The sequence below is a fragment of the Rattus rattus genome, chromosome 6, assembly GCF_011064425.1.
Source record: "Rattus rattus isolate New Zealand chromosome 6, Rrattus_CSIRO_v1, whole genome shotgun sequence".
Taxonomy (NCBI): Eukaryota; Metazoa; Chordata; class Mammalia; order Rodentia; family Muridae; genus Rattus; species Rattus rattus.
The window spans coordinates 12,631,407-12,652,268 of NC_046159.1; the positions used below are offsets into that span (position 1 = coordinate 12,631,407).

The window sequence follows — 20,862 nt, forward strand, 5'->3', positions numbered from 1 at the left end:
ACGTAAAGAGAACCACCCGCAGATGAGGCCCAACTGCAGCAGATCTGAAGAAAACGTATCTGGAAGGATTGAGAAGATGGACCTCAGAGCTCCAACCAGACAGAGCTCACACTGAACCGGATTTGTGCAGTTTTATGGCATTTTGACCAGGTTTATAATCACTCAAGTTAACACTGCTTAGGACATCAGCAGGCTGTATTAAGGAAACAGAAGGATTCTGAAAACTAAGCCAGGCAGGAGTGGCTCTAAACCAGATGGGCAGAGGGACCCAGCAGAGACCAGCAAACCCTGTGGTCATCACATTCCACCAGAAGCTTCCAGAGGAGCCCACATGAGCACCCTTCAACAACACTCCCAAGCAACGGAGGGGACGCACACTTGGAACCCCAACAAGGTAAGTGCTGTGGAGACTCAAGGAGCGTGAGGACCCTGAAGGACCAGCCTGTGACTTTGGAATAAGGCCAGGTGTGGGCGGCCATGTCCTGTGCCAGCTTAGTGTGAGGGGCTCTGGGGCATACTTTGGAGATTCCCTCTTGTAGACACCAGGGGAGGAAGAAATTTGTTGAGAGAGGTTAGACTAAGTCACTGAGGGAGAGAAGTAACGAAGACATTCCTTTCAGGGAGTCTGGAGATGGAAGCCACGGCCATGTGTGAGGTAATGCTTGTCTGGAGGAAGCTGTGTCTTCTGTGTCCCGATGAGACTCAAAGTGTGTGAACAAACGACGGCAACTCCTACGTTAGCCGATGCGTACAGCACTTGCCTGTACTCCATGAAGTTGCTCGAACTTTGATACATTCTGAGCCTCTAAGCAGCCCTTGAGGGGGAAGCACACTGTTTTCCTCAGCAATGTCTCCAGTGGACAACAGATTCCTTTGATAAGGGCTAAGGGATAGCCTTCACAGGCCTCATTCTGCTCAGAATTACGAGATCACTCTGCTCAAAATTTTAGAGGAAATTTAGAGGAATTTGTATCAGAAAATGTACCATTACCTCACACTTAACTCAAAAACTGAACACCATGGCTTTGATTTGAATTCAGTGAAGCGCAGAGTTAGACAGCAGCCAGTCTTTCCTTCTGCAAAGCTTCTGGCCTTGTTTGTATTCACTCACAAGTGCACAGCGAGGAGTGAGAGAGCAGTGCATGAGCTGACAGAACACTAGTAACAACATTACCACCTCAGCCGGTCCTCTGCACTGTGTGTGTAACAGAACACACACACACACACACACACACACACACACACACACACACACGAGTCTTAACACAAATCATTTTTCTGTTGTCTGTGTTGTAAGTCTGTCTTCCTGTTTCTGTCTTACAGGGCTTGTAACTGGCTTGACCAACCTGTGTTCTAGTCTTTCCTCTTCCATCCTGTCTGTTTAAAGAGTCATTCTTCCTGTGCTCTGTGCATCAGAGCAGGTTTATAAGATTGCGACGTTGTCTGCCCAGCACTGAACCTGTAGCCGGTTAATATCTTGGAACTACTCTTGTTTGTAGTTTGTGTTCAGCACAATCTGATGGAGCGCCTTTCCTTGACTCTGTGACACAAAGAAGACACAGTGGCATGCCTCTTTCTTGGCATTTCCAATCAATTAGCAAATTAAGACATTGATAACTATGATGTCAAGCTGGAAAAAAAACTTGGATATGCAAGATTTGACTTGTGCAGATTCAAATTTTAAACAATTTACATCTTTTGTTACTATATATTGATACTGCCACTAGGTGGAGACACCCGGTCACCTGGGAAGGTTCTCAACTTGTAGGCTTTTGAATTGATACCTTTAAATGTGTACTTCATGGTTAAGAGTAGGCGCAGTGATGTGTCCATTTTGGATTTCAACAAACTTGCTTGTGCATCTCAATCTGACCGCTTCACTCAATGGAATGGAAGCCCTGCAATTAGCCAGCCCTCTTAAAGCTCACAGGCCAATGACACAATGCTATCCCAAGAGGCCTTCTGGGCGTATCTTCCATTTTATTACATTTTGACAGCTACCTGCCTGGGGACGGTGGGAGATTGTGGCATTACCAGGGGCCTCGGAGTGAGTTTAACACTGCTCTGATTAACTACTATGTATGCCTTATTTGAGCTTTCACAAGTTAGAAATCACATCCAGTGCTTCCTGTCAGTGAAGTAGTTCTGTTCGGGGCATTGCTCTCTTGTTCTCCAGCATCTTTGCTCTTCCTTGGGATCTATGGAGCCTTGCAGCCACCTGCTGGTGTTGCTGCTACCCAGTAGGTGGGGCTCCTGGCTCCCAGGGTCCATCTCACTCCAGCCTTGGGGAAGCAATTGTGCTTTGCCTAGTTGGTCTACATCTGGGCTCTAGTGGGTACAATTGTGTTTGATGTAAGTGTTTGGTTGTTAAACAGGGTTTGAGACCAAGAGTACTCTTGCATGATTAGCTGTAGTCCTAGAACTTGAGATGTAAAGGCAGAAGGACCAGAAATGCAAGGTCAGCTCAACTACACAGCGGCTTAAAGGCTAACCTGGGTTTCCTGAGGCTCTGTCTCAAGAGGAAGATAAAAGAAAGGAAAGGATAAGTACCTCTAAAAGTTAAGGTTAATTTCATGGTACTATGTAGGTGATGTAGTTTTTCTACACCTGAGTGAAGCACACTACCTGAGAAAGGGCACTGACTGTCAACTATTATCATTGCTGTTGATGTTGTTACCCTGGATGGCACAGAACTCTCGTTGTAAACCAGGCTGTCTTTAAACTCACAGAAATCCTCCTGCCTCTGCATCGCAAGAGTTAGGATTAAAGGCGTGACCCCCCACACCTGGTCTTGTGTGTCCTGCTTTAAATTGTTTATTTATATTAAAATTTAGGATTAGCATTCCAAGTCATGGAGTCTGTGGATGCTTTTCTGGCATTCATGGACTGCTGAGTGTGCCCCCGGCATAGAGCAGGAGAGGGTGCGGCCCTGAAGTCACAGCTCATGGGAACCAGATGCTGAGGGACCAGAAATTCACACCTAACTTGGGCTACAGGCGATCCTGTCTCAAACGAGCCAGCACATCTCACCTGCTGACACCTCCGAGACCATCCTTAGCTATGGCCGCTTTCCTGGCTGACTGGTTAGAGTCCTGCAGGTACTCTGAGCTGATTTCCTGTTTGATTTTTCAGAGACTTGCTGAAATATGGCTCAGAGTGACTTCCTCTTCCCACAAAACCCAAGGAGGCGACAGGAAGTGAACTTTCACCAGCAGTTGCTGGACTGCTTGTCTGACTGCTTCCAGGTCACCAACAAGCTCACAGGCCTTCTTGAATGCCCACCTGCTGCAGGCTGGCCTTCATTGAAATGAGAAGTGACGCAACCATCAAAAAAGAAACTGTGACATCATCATCCAAGCCGTGACAAAAATCCAGAAGGAGCTGCAAAAAGGTTGATGAGGCACTGAAAGACAAACCGAGCCAACCCTTTATAGGAAGCTTCAGGATATTAAGGAAAGGGAAACAGAGAAGATAGCCATCGTGCAGAAGGTCATCTCTGTCATCCTGGGAGAAGCTACAGCTGCAGCCAGTGCAGTGGCTGTCAAACTGGTGGGCCTAAATGTCACAACGGGTATAATTAAGTTGGCCTCTGTGCTGACTTCACATCGATTCTATCCTCGGAGCATCGGAGTAGCTGGCTCAGCCTCGGATAGACATGGCGCTCAAGCCATCTTGGGAGCAGAGAGAGGACGCAGCTTCAATCAGCCATCCAAAGTTACGAGAAGCATCTGACTGAGTTCAAGGCTGCCTCAGAAAAAGTATCATGCATATCGCTGAGGTCACCGATGCTGTGAAGCGCCAGTTAAGGTGAACACCAGGTGTCTATACACTGGGATGGTCCTGTGCCTCTCTCTGGCACCATGCTAATGTCTTTAATTTTCCAGATGTCTCCAGCAATGTGGACACAGATAAACAATGTGGCGTGTTTTGGGTGTTAGGGACACTGATTGATCAAATCAGCTGTGTTGGACCATCATGGGATAACACTCTATCCGGTTCCTATCCTGCTGTCAGAACCACTGGGGTGTAAAGGCATCATAGAAAAGCAAGGCACTGCCTATTGCTTCCTCATTGCCAAACATTCCTGCTAAATGGAGAGGCCGTTTCCATTCCCTGTTTCAAACATCACTTATGTCTAATAAGTCATACTTAATAACATTGGACTAGACACAGACCTGTGATCTTCAAGTAAAATAGACATCCTTCCGTTATTTTTACCACCAGATTAAATTCAATTGTCTGTATACTGGAAACAGCAGCAAAACCACAAAAAGAACATTTCTTCAGAAATGAAAGGAAGCAATGTATCTGTGAGGTTCTACTCATCACAAAATCTGTCTGGGTGGATTTGGGAAAGGATGAGATAATAAAATTTGTTTCTATAGTGCAATTAATTTGGACCCCTTGTTGGTCATCTATCACTTCAGTGGTCGAACATTGTGGAACATTATAAAACACAAGAAACAAACCCTAATGATCCCTACATAAAATACATTAGAGTAAGAAAAAAGACTCACCCCGTTTAGGAATTTTCGGGAGAAATAATTTCATTTTCACTATCAGCAGAAAGAGTCGGCTCCCTTTGCCCCATAAAGCATTAGACCTATGTTATTTGCCACCTGAAATCAGAAAAAGCCAGAAACTATGGAAGCATATTGATCTCACATAATTTCTGTAGATACAGCATTTGTTTTCTACACCCTTCATCTAAGTGTTCTTTGTGAGATATTTTTAGGGTCTACTTCTGTATTAGCTAGGATTTTACTGCTGTGAACAGACACCGTGACCAAGGGAGCTCTTATAAAGACAAACATTTAATTGGAGCTGGCTTACAGGCTCATATGGCTTACAGGCTCATAGGTCCAGTCCATTATCACCATGGAAGGAACATGGCAGCATCCAGGCAGGTATGATGACGGAACATGCCAGGTATGGATCAGGAGGAGCTGAGAGTTCTACATCTTCATCGGAAGGCTGCTAGCAGAAGACTGGCTTCCAGGCAGCTAGAGGTAGGAACTCACCCACAGTTACACCCCTACTCCAACAAGGTCATGCCTACACCAACAGGGTTACACTGTCTAATAGTGGTGTAGCCATGGGTCGAGCATATACAAACCATAACATTCAATTCCCTGGCACACATAGACTTGTTCTAATGTAAGTGTATGGGGCCATACCTAAACATAGCATTAGAAGGAGGAGGGTTAGCTCCTCTTTGCCTTCTTTCATTTGCTCGCCCGTATATCAGTTTACTAGCTTCGTGGGACTGAGCAAGTACTAGATCCTTGGACTCCCATTCATAGCTGACCATCGTTGGGGGGTTGGACTACAGAAGGTAAGTCAGCATAATAAATTCCCTTACTATATACAGACTATCCATAAGTTCTGTGGCTCTAGAAAACCCTGAAAGAAGAATTCAGATAAATCATAAAGGATTTGGGTTGATGAAAAGACCATTTGAAGCATTATGGATCAACCTCTCCTCTGGAAAAACTTAAATAATGTACCCTTTTTCTTTTTTGAAATATACATTTTCGTGTAGATTATCACTTTGTGAGTCTCGCCCAGGCACTATTTATTCAGTTCATCATATGCTGTGTGCTTAGAGGAAATATGTTTGCTGAGAACTTTAGATTTCGTGCCCAGTGTTATTTCCTAACTTGTTCTCAATGGATGTACACATGAAGGACAGCGTCGATTTACACCCGACAACTAACACATTATCAATGAACCATTCTGAAGGACAGCATCCATTTACACCCAACAACTAACACAGAATCAATGGACGCCTCAGAACGTTAAGCGAACCACTACCTTGCATCTGGAGAGAAGATACTTCCGGAAATGCGTCAGAATTTCTTGATCAATCGGCCAATCAAATAGCAGCTTCCTTACTTTTTATTCTGATTGGTCTATATTAGTGTCAATCTAGCATGCTCCGGAATGAGGCGGGTCTGTTGGCCTATAGTTATCCAATCGGATATTGAATGCGAGTGGAAGTCACTCTGGCTCTAGAGTTATATTCTCTCTATGGTCCCAGTACTTGGCAACGCGTTGAGAGCGCTGGTCCCGGGTACAGGAAGTGACGGAAGCTGGCGGAGGGGCGCGAGGTTTCAAGATGGCGGTGCCTGTGTGGTTGACCGAGACCCAGAGGTGAAGGCCCCTTCGGAGAAAGTACTCGGGAACCGCTCGCTAGTCGCTCTCGCCGTCCCGGGAGACTCTCAGTCGTGTGAGTACGTGCGGACTAGGTGCTCCGTTTCCCGCTACCCGCCCGGGAACCCGTTAAGCCTTCTCTGAAATACAAGGCCCAGGGGCCGCGCTCTTCCTCCGCTGGGCCCGGGTAGCGGGAAGCAGGGGTTTCGGGGCTCCAGGGCTGGCCGTGCGATGCGTCCGACGGGCCCTGGGGCGATCCCGCCTGCCGGGTCAGATCCACCTCCAGAGTGCGTCGACCGGTGGCCGTGAGTTGACGTGTAGCCGCTCGAGTCAGTATCAACCGTCGCTATGGTTTCGGCAGTTGCGCTTGAGGCCTCCTTCAGTGGGCATGGACCACTCGGGTTGCATTTGTGCTGTCTGGGTTCCATGGTCTTTTGACCTTGTCTGTCCCGACTTTTGTAGGCGAAGGGACCGTGGTCTTGTAAAAAGTTTTCTTTGACTGGTACCTGATTTGTTTTTAGTTGTGTGTGTGAAGTTGGGGTGGCGTGAAAAGGTGAGCCTGAGGCTGATTTTAAAAAAGGAAAACACTAAAAATACGATCAAAAAAAGAAAGGTTGTATCCATGCCTTTTTGTAGTTCTTTGTAATCAGTACCCATCTCTTGCCTTCCACCCAAACTCCTGACCTGTCTGTTTTCTGATAAAAGAAACATTTATAATGAAATAATCGACTCCGGTCAGTTCTGAAACATCAGGGAAATAGCAGGGAGTCAGGCAGTTGAACGCTTTATGAAAGAAACATTAACTAAAACAACTTACAAAGTCTCAACCAAGGGAATTAAACAGTTGTAGAGTCTTAAATTTATTCCCTTTCCCAACCTACAAAGAAAGCCGATTTATTTAATGTTCAAAGGTGAGCGACAAGAGGGGTAGCCTGTAGGAAAATGTCACACACGTTCAACGGGAAACATTTGTTCTCTTTTTACTATAGGCAAGGTTAAATTTTGAAAGTTTCATTCATTTGAAATGGAAGAGAAAGAAGTGATACTAATGAAAGCCTGACCTTAAAATGTTTTCCTACCGTGACTACCACTTTAATTCCCCTAAAATATATAAATCAGGAGTCATTTGTGCTAGTAAGAAACAATATATATCTTAACGTTAAGTTTGAGGAGTTCTAATATAGTTTTTATTTGTTTTGCTTGCAAGTCATGAATCATTTGACTTGGTATTAAATCAAGATAAATATGTTTGAATAGATTGCTTTGTGCCCTCTGGGATGTGGAGTGAACAGTACACATCTAATGGGAAAAAGGAGAGGGCGAGTGTTTGTTTTTGAAGCTAGATTCATTCTCCCCACTGGTGTTTCATTTCACCTTATGTATAAAGGGAGGCGATCCTCATGGTTTTCTTCACATTGTTAGAAGATTTTCTAAATTGGTTTGGGTTTGTTTTGAGATAGTTCATATGGCTCAGTCTGTATTCCAAGCAATGGCATTGTAAATGCAAAGCACTAGTTGATTTTTCTTCAGTTAGCAGTACTGTATAACCCATAGGAAAGTGTTACGGTTCGAGTATTTAATGGAAGTCTCACTGCCTAGACTAGTAGGGATATAGGGGGTTTTCTGTGGTCAAGAAAGGTAATGTCATATTTCTTAGATGCTTCATTCAAAATTAAAGGGAAGTTCTTATAAGTTAGAGAATCAAAGCGATATTTCTTTCCAGAAATTGATGTAAATTCTTAAAGACATTTTACACATAACAGAAAAGATGAGTTCTTTATTTTTTTATTGCAGTTTTTTTTTTTTTTAATGAAGAAGTAAACCATATAAACTGTCAACATGGGACGAAGATCAACATCCTCCACCAAGAGTGGGAAGTTTATGAACCCCACAGACCAAGCCCGTAAGTGCCCTTAGTGTGCAATGAAGAAGAGTTAAACGTGGCAGATGATTTCATTGTGGCCTAAGCTCAGCATCGGTAGCGTGGGTTGTGGGAGGTCATGTAGAACTCTTATAGTTAAAATTAATTCATGGTTAGAATGTTCAGAAAGTAAGTTACTTAACATATGTTTTCTCTCAAACTTGATTGGTTAGTGGGATAAAATTAAGTTTTTTTGTGTTAGAAATTTTAAACAAATGAGTTAAGTGTGTGATTTGAGACTCTCTTTTCCTCCTTGTGGTTTAGTTATTTCTGTAAAAACAAAATATTGGCATTTTGGGTTGAGGGTTATAAGCAGTACAGTTTCCTAGTGGGTCAAAGCCACCAAGGCTGTTACATATCCATGTACTCCATAGGGGAACCTAGGAAAGAGAGAATTGTGTTAGCTTGTAGCAATGTTAACGATGGAAATTTGAGTTATGTCATCTTTTCCTCTCTCCTTAGGAAAAGAAGCCCGGAAAAGAGAGTTGAAAAAGGTATGGATTTAGAAGCATTCTGTGCATTGTTTTGAGATTTGTAAAATTTCAAATTATGTGCCAGGAAAGACACTTTATACTATACTACTGATGAAACCAGAAAATTGACTATGTTTAAAAACTGATATAACTCTGGAGATTAGATTCAAGGGGGTTTGTATGACATTGTCTATTTGATTCTCTTTCCTCATAAGTTAACAATGCTCTGGGGTCTGGAGAGATGGCTCTGCAGTTAGCAGGACATACTGTCTTACAGAGGACCTGAGTTCTCTGCCTGGCATCCATGTTGGGTGGCTCATCCATCTGTATGTCCGTCTCTCAGGAACCAACACCCCCCTCTGATCTCCACAGGAACACACAAACACATGCCCATCCATTCTCACAAATACACACTGATAAGTATAATATTTTTAGAATGGCTTTTGGCAAATGACTCTTAAGCTGAGTGTGGTAGTTCACCTGTAACCCTAGCACTTGGGATATAGAGATCAGGGCTAAAGAATCCTTAGTTGTAGGCTAGCCTGGGGTACGTCAGACCCTGCCTTGAGAAAGTAATTATTTTTACATTTATCAAAATGTAACTGCTTTCTAAAGAGCTACAGAGTGAATGCCAATAATTGTGTAGCTGGATAGCTTAGTATGTGTACTTAACTATTAAGTTTTGGCTGAGTGCTCACGCATTGAACATTTGGTATAATTTGTGATGCTTTGAGGATCTTTTATAATCTCTGTTGGTTTGCTTTTGTTTTATTGTTTGGTCTTAATCTTTCACATTTTCCCTGTCCAGCATAGTATTTTATTAAATGCAGCCCCTTCCCCCTTTTTAAAGGTTTTCTGTGAAGTAGTTGCTAACAGTGTAACTGGGTAGAAAAAAAAATACTTAAAGCGCATCATTTTCACTAAAGTTTAAACATTATTGAGAAATAATTCTCATAGCTGTTTATGGTGTTTTAAACGTGATTAGAAACAAAAGAGAAATTTGAAAGTTTTCTTTGACTCTTGAGGCAAAGTGAAGGTAGAATGTGTGGAGCGCCCAGCTCTTCCTCAGTAAATGTGTGGAGCGCCCAGCTCTTCCTCAGTAAATGTGTGGAGCGCCCAGCCTTCCTCAGTCGTCTTCCTCTCTTGTTTTTTAAGAACAAAAAACAGCGCATGATGGTCCGAGCTGCAGTTTTGAAGATGAAAGACCCCAAGCAGATTATCCGGGACATGGAGAAATTGGATGAAATGGGTAAGAGTATAGGATAGGGCCAGACGCAACACAGGCTGTCATTGTCTGCAGTACACAGAGGCAGGCAGCGCAGCCCTAGAAAAGTGGAACGGCCTCCATGGCTGCCTTGGGTGCCATGAGTCGTTCTACTGCCATGGAGAGAGAGATCTGGGGCGAGCTTGAGATCCCTTATTCTAGACGGGGGACCATGGTTTCGTTGGAGCTAATTACAGTAATTAGATAGCCAAGGTCCTGTCTGGCCAGCTCACTTTATACATCTTTAGGTTTAACAGTATTTTCCTTTAACATTTATGTTACTAGAATAAGAAGAGGTATACACTCAAGAATTTTTATTACTAGGAATGATGCAGTAATAATGTCTAGATTTGACTAAATCATTAAGATAGTAGGAAGATTTAGGGAAGAATTTAATTCAGTTTATGCTTCTAGAAAAAGAAGAAAGAATCCTAAATCTCCATTTAGGGTTAGTTCCATTCAAACTAATTGAAATAGAAAGGTATTTCCTGGCTTCCTTAATAGAGATACCCCTAAATAAAGCTGCCTCCAGGAGAAAGCTAGAACTCTCCAGAAGACTACTGTACTCTCCAGACAGTACTAGTGAGCTGCTTGGGGTAGAAACTGGAAGGAGTGTGCAGTTAGTGGCAGCTGGGAGACAAGGCCTTGCTTAGCCTCTCAGCAGGATTCTGGGAACGTTGCCCTTGATTGGCAGTTCCAGAGAGGCTTGGGTGAGCTAGAGTAGTAGCCTGTGAACTGCCTCTGGGAAGGATGCGGGGATAAGATGGGCAGGGCTGGGAGGGAAGCCCTTAGGACTCAGAAATGGAGTGTGGGACCTGGATCTGGTCTGGAGGGACGGTTTATGGATGGCTCTTCATTCACAACTCTAAAATCTGCTTTTCTCCCAGAGTTTAACCCAGTGCAACAGCCGCAGTTGAATGAAAAAGTACTGAAAGACAAGCGTAAAAAGCTGCGAGAGACCTTTGAACGAATTCTGCGGCTCTATGAGAAAGAAAACCCAGACATCTACAAAGAGCTGAGGAAGCTGGAAGTGGAGTACGAGCAGAAGAGGGCGCAGCTGAGCCAGTACTTCGATGCCGTCAAGGTAGCTCCTGGGGCCCGCCCGAGTGTGCCGCAGGCCGCTCTGCACGGTGGTTTCCAAAGTGAAGTGTGCACCTGATAGTCTACAAGCTCAGTCCTTCGTACTTACAGAGATTGTCTGAGCCAGTAAAAGAAAGCCGAAGGCTGACAACAGCCCCGGTGTCCTTAGCAGGATCACAGATAGTCACATCAGTGTATTTCCACAAGCAGACACTACTCGGAACTTTTATTTGTTTTTTAGAATATTCTGTTGACAATAGAAACAACACATGGTAAAAATTAGTGTGAGTGTGAGGTAGACTTGGGGTGGATACCCTTAATCCTGGCCTAGGGGTGGAGACTATGTCCAAGAACACGGATGAGACTCAAACCAGTGCTGCTTCGTCTACTGTTACTGTTCATGGGGATACACTTCCAGAACAGGCAAACTGCCTGTTAACACAGACTGCCGTGTACCGTGTCAGGAGTTGAGAAGGACGGGCATCTGTCTGCTTGTGAGAGCTTTTATAGTTTGTTGTAAATTTTTCTTTACTGTGGCAGAAAATCAGAAACCCAAATGAGATGGTGTTGTTAAAGTAGATGGGGTGTTTCCAACACCACAGAAGAGAATTGGGGCAAGGCAGGTGAGCGTTAGAGGACATGCATTGTGTGTTAATTGGTGTGTGTCACTCTCCAGAGCTGGAGGAAGAGGGTGGTCCTGCCACTACTTTGAACAGTTGGATTTCTTTAAAACTGCAGCAGTTTCAAATCATATTCAAAAAGACTCAGCTGATGATAGGGATTGTAGGAGAAAGGATGAGCTGTATTTGAGTTCTTAAGGAAAAAATATTCTTTCAAATCACCGGTGTTGGCTTGAGGCTTACAGCCATTTTTGATGGCCTTAGTGTTGATTGGAAAACAAATAGAGAAGATTTAAGTTGTAGGAGTTGAGTTTGGAGCAGTGCCGTGCAGCTGGGTTTCTGTGTTTCAGAACGCCCAGCATGTGGAAGTAGAGAGCATCCCTCTGCCAGATATGCCGCATGCCCCTTCCAACATCCTGATCCAGGACATTCCTCTTCCTGGTGCCCAGCCACCCTCTATCCTGAAGAAAACCTCGGCATATGGGTAAGGAAGCCTTCCACAATGGCAGGGTGGACTGATGTACCACAGCTAGCTAGTACAGCAGAAACACGAGGTGCTGTGACTGTGGTTAGACCAGACATGAGAGCCTTGAAAATGCTTTGTAAGGAGAGTCCAAAGTTCTGACTACTACTGCAGGGGTCGCTAACACTGTCCTTTTCCTTCACAGGCCTCCAACTCGGGCAGTTTCTATCCTTCCTCTCCTGGGACATGGTGTTCCACGTTTGCCCCCTGGCAGAAAACCGCCTGGCCCTCCACCTGGCCCACCTCCTCCTCAAGTTCTGCAGATGTATGGCCGTAAAGTGGGCTTTGCTCTCGATCTTCCCCCTCGGAGGCGAGATGAAGACATGCTGTACAGTCCGGAACTTGGTATGATGGGGCAGGGGATTTTCCTCTGGTGTTTCTCAGTGTTGTTTCCCTGTTGGCCATATTTCACCTGTTCAGCACATGGAGAAGTGCGTGAGGACACCTCACTGCCTGCTGTGCATCCCCAAGGACAAAAGCACCTGCTTAGACAGAGGTGTGGCTACAGCTCCAGTGAGACAGGAGGGCGGGGTGCACTGACAAGAGCCACTGATTGTGCATGACACTTCACACTTCTCACAGGAAAACAAAAGAGTGTTTAAAACTATTACCTAGTGCAAGTACATCATAATGCATGGTAGCTGGCCTCCCACACGTAATTCTCTTTTACAAGCTATGTTAAGCTAAAATAGCATGACTGTCTTTGGGTACTAGAGAGCCAACCGCCACATGTTCCTTGTGCTCCTCTGTCATCAGCTCAGCGAGGCCATGATGATGACATGTCCAGCACCAGTGAGGACGACGGCTATCCTGAGGACATGGATCAGGATAAGCATGATGACAGTACTGAGGACAGTGACACTGACAGATCCGATGCAGAAAGTGATGGGGATGAGTTCGGCCACCGTGACGACAGTGAGCGTGACAACGCTGAGGAGAAGAAGTCAGGTGTGTGCAGGTTATTGTGCTGTGGTGTAGAGTGACACAGCTAAGCCCATTGCAGAAAATTCTGGCTTTTGTTAATGTGATTTAATACATTTAGTGTGTGTCTGCGTGCATGCGCACCTATGTGTACATGCATGCTAGAGCATGTATGTGGCAGTCATGGTTTGTTTTCTCAATCTGTTACAAGCATCCTTGGATCCATCTTTGGTAATTGGGTTTGGTGGCAGTGCTTTACCTCCTGAGCCAACTCACCAGCTTTTAATCCCAGTTTGGTTTGACTTGGTTTTGACATGGGTGTCCTTAGACTGCCCTTAAACTCATGGTGATTCTCCTGCTTCAGCCTCCCAAGTTGTGGAGTTAGAAATACAAGCCACCATTCCTAGCCATTTGTGTTGATATTTTGAAAGGTTTTTACATGTTATTCTTACAGATGTTTGTGAGGAAGTAGTACATGTAGTTTTTTAAAAGTTACGCAAGAAAATTTCACTTTGAGGCAAAAATAGTATTTAGCATCATGAAATTGCTAGCATATTCTATGATGAATATGCAGTAGGAAAGGAAGAATATCCATGGTTTTAAATAAGCTTATTTAAATATCTACACTGAAAACTTTTTAGGTTTTCCATTCTTCATTGTGTCTTTCATAAACTGGAGTGGTCTTTATAACTTATATGTTTATCATTATATAGTATGTATATGTATAAAGTGATTCTTATGCATGGATGTACTGTATTTGTATTTACAATCATACACCTATTTTATTATTTTAAAAATGTTTACGAGCCTTGGTGCCACATCCTAGTTGGGAAAAACGCCTGTTCAGCACACTCTGACTGCATGTAAAACAAACCATCCTCCTGGGTCAGCTGTGAAGCACCTTTCAGAGAGATTTTGTGTGTGTGGTGCTGGGGAGTAAATCTAAAAACTTGATGTATGCTAAATGCATTCAGTTCTGTGTCCCCAGTTGTGTGCACACTGTATGTTATATTTTGTTATGAGTATTAAGCAATGCAAAGCACAAACTGGGTGTGTCAGTCAAACCCTAGTAGCTGGGGGAGCTTCCTAGAGGACTGTAGCTGTGGTGTGCAAGGTGGTATCTATAGACTGTAGTTATTGATAAGATCGGCAAAGGCCTATCCTACTTTTTTCTTTTTAAAAACTGTGTGCATGCATGTGTACGTGTGTGTACACTATGTGTGTGTACACACCCTCGCCCCACAGCCCTGCCTGGAGGCTACAAGATAATATTACATCCCTTAGAGCTGAATTGTCCAGGCCTCTTGGGATTTCATTAGTATTCCTTAATCATGATTACAAGTGAAAAGGCTGTCAAAAATCTATCACAAATTAGTGTAAGAATGAGTCCGACATTGGAAAAGTATAGAAGACTCTTAGGTTGAACTGATCTTAGAAAGGAGAGCAGGTAGAGCTCTGCCTTAGTCCGTGTTCTCTAGAGTCACAGAACTGTAGGCAGTCTCTGTATGCTAAGAAAATTGGTTGATGACTTCCTGTCTGGAGTCCAACTCCCCAGCAATGATCAGCAGCAGCTGTGAATGGAAGCCCAAGGATCTAGCAGTGGCTTAGTCCCACAAGGCAGGCAGACGAAAAAGAAAAGACTCTTCCTTCTTCCAGTGTCCTTGTGTAGGTCTCCAGCAGAAGGTGTGGCCCAGATTAAAGGTGTGTACCATCACACCTGGGTAAGGGATCTGCTTTGTCCCAGATGACCTTGAACTCAGACTCAGAGATCTTGCCTTAAGCCCCTGGGATTCATAGCCACTTTGCCTCAAGATCTCCTTAAAATCCAGGTTAGAAACTTGTATCTCCCAGCCTTAAGATCAGGATCAAAGGTGAGCCTTCCAGTTCTGGATTGTAGTTTATTCCAGATAGAGTCAGTTGACAACTGGAGTGGCCACTATGAGCTCCAAGTGCTCAATTCCCACGAGACCACATCTTCTCCTTCCTCTGAGGCTGCCAGCTGTTGTTGAAGTCCTTTGGGGTAGGGGTTTGGGGGGCTGGGACAGGGTCTCCTAAATGTCCCTGGTGACCATAGAACTTTGTAGACTAGGCTGGCCTTGAGCTGACTGAAATCCACCTCCTGCTTCCTACTGAGCACTGGGATAAAGGCCTGTGCCAGCAGCCTGTTTGTCCTGTGTGTTCATCAGTGTACATGCACAGCCCTCACACGGCTAACACAGCTGTAATACTGCCTTACCATATCCAAGCATTCTTCTGGGTAAGAAAAGTCCAAGGATAAACTAAAACTTGGCCCACATAGAAATATTCCCTTAAGTGTTGGCAAAGATGTCTAAGACCAGATCAGAAGGGCAGTGTCTGACAGTTGCCGGGTGGAAGTCTGTCAGGGTAAGAAGTCTTTCTAGTTCAGCTTTACTGAAGGATTTTGTGGTGGAAGTGGTGTTGAGGACTAATCATAATCTTTAAGCAGCTGCCAAGGTATTACTAAGATTTTCCCACCTTTCATAGGGCCTTTTGCCATCATTAAATAACTAGTTGTAATCTCTGGTACAAACCATCGGGTACTCTTGGTACTGCATGCTCATGCTGGACTCCCTTCCCAGTACTGCTGGATCTGGTTGTCTTACACTTCGTGTGGTTAATAGCGACTGCTAGTTTCCTGAGTTGATCGGCTTTCATCTTTTCTGTGACTTACTGTTTTGCTGAATTGCTAAAGATAAGGGTTGCTTTAAAACACCTCATTACGGTCTCAGCTTTTATGATTGGGGCTTAAAATTAAATTAGGTAATTCAGTTTATATATTTCCTAAGTGTCCTGACATTTTCTGAACATTAAGTTTTAACTTAATGTAGTATATTTTATATGCAGCCAATTAGCACAGCATTGATTATCTTTAATATGTTTCTCTACATCTCTACATTAAAGTCATTCATAGTGCTTGTGGCTTCTGCTTTATAGTGACCATTTTTACAGCGTTTTGATGCTTCTTTCCTGTTTCATCCTTCCTTCACTGTTCAGGTCTGAGCGTCCGGTTTGCGGATATGCCTGGGAAATCTAGGAAGAAGAAGAAGAACATGAAGGAACTGACTCCTCTTCAAGCCATGATGCTGCGAATGGCAGGTTGGAAGCAAGGAGGAATGAATCTCTAACAGTGCCTTGTGCCACTTGCTTAGCAGACAGTCTTCCATTTATAGTCAGCAGCTCTGAAATAAGCCATAAGTCTGTATTCTATGAAACTTAGGATGTCGAGCTGTTTGTAGGGCGCTCAGTTTGAGCGCTGGTGAGCTGTTATGAGGGAGGCTGTGCAGCATCCGTCCTAGCCTGGGGTGTGGAGGACAGCCTGGGGTGTGGAGGACACCTGGGGTGGGGAGGACCTGGGGTGTGGAGCCTGGGGTGTGGAGGACAGCCTGGGGTGTGGAGGGCAGCCTGGGGTGTGGAGGACACCTGGGGTGTGGAGGGCAGCCTGGGGTGTGGAGGACAGCCTGGGGTGTGGAGGGCAGCCTGGGGTGTGGAGGACAGCCTGGGGTGTGGAGGACAGCCTGGGGTGTGGAGGACAGCCTGGGGTGTGGAGGGCAGCCTGGGGTGTGGAGGACACCTGGGGTGTGGAGGACACCTGGGGTGTGGAGGACACCTGGTGTGGAGGACACCTGGTGTGTGGAGGACACAGGACACCTGGTGTGGAGGGACAGCCTGGGGTGTGGAGGACACCTGGTGTGTGGAGGACAGCCTGGGGTGTGGAGGACACCTGGTGTGTGGAGGACACCTGGGGTGTGGAGGACAGCCTGGGGTGTGGAGGACAGCCTGGGGTGTGGAGGACACCTGGTGTGTGGAGGACAGCCTGGGGTGTGGAGGACACCTGGTGTGTGGAGGACACCTGGTGTGTGGAGGACAGCCTGGGGTGTGGAGGACACCTGGTGTGTGGAGGACAGCCTGGGGTGTGGAGGACAGCCTTCGGGGTGTGGAGGACAGCCTGGGGTGTGGAGGACAGCCTGCGGGGTGTGGAGGACAGCTTGCAGGAGTGAGGTTTTCTGTGGCTACCGATGGATCTCTTGTTTGTCTGTCCTGGATGCCATTTAATTCCAAGTCTGTTCTGACAGCCTGGACGTCATGCTGCTGTACTAGATAGACAGAGATAGACAGAGTCAGGAAAAAGAGTTGGATTGTTGGGTTTTAAGAAGACATTTTGTATTTTTATATATTCATTTTATTTGGCTTTGGGAGACGGTGTAGCTCTAACGCTGGCTGTCCTGGAACTCACTGTGAAGTCAGAGATCACCCTGCTCCTATGTCCCAGTGATGGATTGAAGGCATGTGCCAGTGCACCAGCTGTGGTGTGCCCTTGGCCACTGCTGTTCTCCAAACTGAAACAGAAGTCAACTATTTTACACTCTTCCAGGTCAGGAAATCCCTGAGGAAGGACGGGAAGTGGAGGAGTTTTCAGAGGAGGAGGACGACGACGATTCTGAGGACTCTGAAGCAGAGAAGCCATCGCAGAAGCAGCATAAAGAGGATTCCCACGCTGACGGCTCCTCGGCCGCCTCTTCACAGCAGCAGGCCCCTCCGCAGTCCGTTCCTCCTTCTCAGATACAAGCACCTCCCATGCCAGGACCGCCACCTCTTGGACCACCGCCTGCCCCACCCTTACGGCCTCCTGGACCACCTACAGGCCTTCCTCCTGGGCCACCTCCAGGTAAGCACCCCCAGAATGAGGAGTAAGTGCTTTGCTTTAGCCAAGCCAGAGTGAAGTCATTCCCTCAGAACAGCGTGTGTCATCAGTTCTGATGTTCTCTGTTCAGGCTTCTCAAAGGGGAATGAAAACCTTTCCATTCTGTGAGCATTGTCAGTAGGTTGGAATTCTTACAGTTGCCTCTTTTTAAGTGTCTTTTAGTTCTGATTTTGTAAGCTGGACACGTACATAATTGTACTTTGTTTAGTACTTTATCATGACAGACTAGCCCAGTTCTGCATTGGTGTTACCTTACACCATCTCAGGTGTTATTACAGCTGGGACCTAAATGCATCAATCTATAACAAATCTGATACCCTCTTTATAGAGCTCAATATGTGTTGAATGAATTTTATTTTCATGCTTTTTATTTAAATGCAACCTCACTTCTGAATAAAATGATTGTGTGAGTTGCTTTTATACCACAATTCTTTGTTTGGCTTACATTGTTTTTTCTCCTTTCAGGGGCTCCTCCATTCCTGAGACCACCTGGAATGCCAGGAATCCGAGGGCCTTTACCACGGCTTTTACCTCCAGGACCACCACCAGGCCGACCTCCTGGCCCTCCGCCAGGCCCACCTCCAGGTCTCCCCCCTGGGCCCCCTCCTCGAGGACCCCCACCAAGGCTACCTCCTCCTGCACCTCCAGGTAAAGTTTTTTCAGCTTCTGTGACAATAGCTAGCTGTGGCCTGTGTGCTAGGGGTCTCTGAGAGCATTTTGCAGGGTCTGCATGAAAGTGTGTTCTTCATGAGACTTCGATTGCTTTCCACTCATCCCTTTAAGCCATGAACAGTGAGAAGCTTCTCTGTCTGAGAAGTCTTGCTGAGAACAGGCACAGTTGTGCCCCATGAGTCTACACAATTACCATCTTCAAGTTAAATCACAAGGGAGGGGGATTCCCTCCTCTCTACCCATTGTCCATATTAGTCCTACAAATGTCATACTGGGCATTTGATATGGCCAGGCTTTGGTTCATCACTGAATGTTCTACTGTGTCTGAAGATTGCTTTTTAAGACCCTGCACGTGAGGTTTCTTCCTTCGTCTTGGCTGGATGTGGAATAATGGAGTTTAGATATCGGCAGTTCAGACTTGATGCAGTTAGTACTTTATAGTCACTCCTAAGTGACCTGAAAAAAACTACAATCTGCTGTGGGATATGTATGTGTCACAGCTGTCAGAAGTCTGTAAACTCCGAAAAGACCGATCATAGTATGCTCTGTCCATTTCCAGTTAATGGGCAGGACAAAATCATTTCCTGTCTCCTGTGTGAGAGTGGTAGAAACTAAGGATCGACTGCCCCTTGACCTTAATAACATCACACTAGACAGCCAGGGTAGCATCCTGGGACTCCCAGATTGGAAGTTGTGTCTGCCACCAGTTGGCATTGTCACCTTGATGTTACATTTTTCAGCTAGGACAGTGCTTGGAAGAAACTGTTGTTGTGAGTTCAGTCACCCAGACTAAAGGTGAATGTAACCTCACAGTAGCATGTTTCTTCCTATCAGAATATATTCCTCCTTCCATGTAACTGGTTTTGTGAGTTCCATTTAAATTCCTGTAAATAACTTGCTTAAAAAGCAGTCTCTGCCCTTGTTCAAGTATCTTTAGTGGCAGTTAACTGTCATCAATTCTTGCACTCACTCTGTCTGCCTCTTCCTTCAGGTATCCCTCCTCCTCGTCCTGGCATGATGCGCCCTCCGTTGGTGCCTCCTCTTGGACCTGCCCCGCCTGGCCTTTTCCCGCCAGCTCCCTTACCCAACCCAGGGGTGTTGAGTGCCCCACCCAGCCTCATTCAGCGACCGAAGGCGGATGATGCAAGTGCAGCCACCATTGAGAAGAAGGCCACAGCGACCATCAGTGCCAAGCCCCAGATCACCAATCCCAAGGCAGAGGTCACACGGTTTGTGCCCACTGCACTGAGGGTGCGCCGCGAGAATAAGGGGGCTACTGCTGTTCCCCAAAGAAGGTCAGAGGACGACTCTGCTGTGCCTGTTGCCAAAGCGGCCCCCAGATCTGGTCCTTCAGTTCCTGTGTCGGTACAGACTAAGGACGATGTGTATGAAGCGTTTATGAAAGAGATGGAAGGGCTGCTGTGACAGATTGTCCTGCCAGTGCAGGCTTCTCCTCAGAGGACTGGTTTGTGGAACAAGAGGCTCTCGTTAAACTTAGAGAGAAGAGCGAAGTGCTCTGTCAGGTGTAGTAGACCAGGCTGTGAAGCACTGCTGCTAGCCCCATTCCTGACACCACCGTCTCCTCCCCTCTTCCCCTCTCCATTTTGGGAGTTCTGTCAGCGAGGTCTTAGTTACTTGTTTTGACCCATGTGCCATGAGCACTAGGGTAGAGAATTCTGGAGGAAGAAAGTTTATTTCATCTTGACTTTTGTGTTTGTGTTATTTTTAATATTTTCCTGTAAATATTTTGTAATATTTTCCTTGTAGTGAAATGGATCACAATATCATTTCCTAATTCAAAGCAGGATATGTGGGAAGAAAATACACAATTCTGGGGTTAATGTTATTTCCCACAAACTAAACTCTTTGAGTGTTTCTTGGAGAAATAAAATGTTCCATACCAAGATACCTTGTGTGTTTGTGTGAACAGTTCCCCTGGCTTGTGGGCAGAGACAAACACACAGTTCCTACTGTTGCTTCTCAGCAGCTGCCGTTTCTCCGGCTGTAGAATGAGAATGGATTTTATTAGAAATCTAAAAGGATAAAGAGGAAGAATTCCTTCAAGATTATATTGACTTCCCAGAAATTCAGAGGTGTGCACAATTTCCCCACTTTGACTGCTTAGATGGGGGTCTCCAAAGAATTCTTAGAGCTGTGGTTGTGGTTTGTGTGAGAAAGTTCCCAAGGGTCATATATACTTGGACGTTTGTCCCTGGTTGGTGGCAGTTAAAATGTCAAGCTGTTTGGGGAAGCTTGTGCATCTGTTGGATGAGGTATGTCATGGACGCCGTCTTTGACTGTTTAAATGACTCCCTTTCCAGTTCTGCTTTGTGCTTGCTTTCAAGACACTGACTCAGCTTGCTGTGCCTGCTGCCTGCCGTGCATGGCCTACCATCATGTACACATGCAGATTGTGTGTGTCTGGTTCTGTTACTCTGCCAGATTAAGACATCCTTTAAACCACTAAATTGTCCACTTGGTTTGGGGTTTTAGTGTAATTAAGAAAAGTCAA

General features: G+C 45.4%; 1 protein-coding gene and 1 pseudogene across 2 annotated transcripts; both read left to right on the forward strand.

Moving 5' to 3' along the window:
• The first annotated feature begins 238 nt into the window (after nucleotides 1-238).
• Nucleotides 239-3,811, forward strand: LOC116903150 (annotated as a pseudogene).
• Nucleotides 3,812-6,074: 2,263 nt separating this feature from the next.
• On the forward strand, nucleotides 6,075-20,256 carry Wbp11 (WW domain binding protein 11). Of its 2 annotated transcripts, none has more exons than XM_032905515.1 (12): nucleotides 6,075-6,228; nucleotides 7,951-8,056; nucleotides 8,537-8,568; nucleotides 9,703-9,796; nucleotides 10,699-10,895; nucleotides 11,862-11,995; nucleotides 12,180-12,379; nucleotides 12,791-12,982; nucleotides 15,971-16,072; nucleotides 17,349-17,642; nucleotides 18,144-18,326; nucleotides 19,342-19,775. In XM_032905515.1, exons 2-12 carry the CDS (start codon nucleotides 7,993-7,995, stop codon nucleotides 19,773-19,775), a joined length of 1,926 nt encoding a protein of 641 aa, XP_032761406.1. In that variant the 5' UTR covers nucleotides 6,075-6,228; nucleotides 7,951-7,992. The 2 variants fall into 2 exon arrangements, with proteins under 2 accessions (XP_032761406.1, XP_032761407.1); XM_032905516.1 differs by having other exon boundaries at nucleotides 6,142-6,227; nucleotides 7,948-8,056; nucleotides 19,342-20,256.
• Nucleotides 20,257-20,862: the final 606 nt, after the last annotated feature.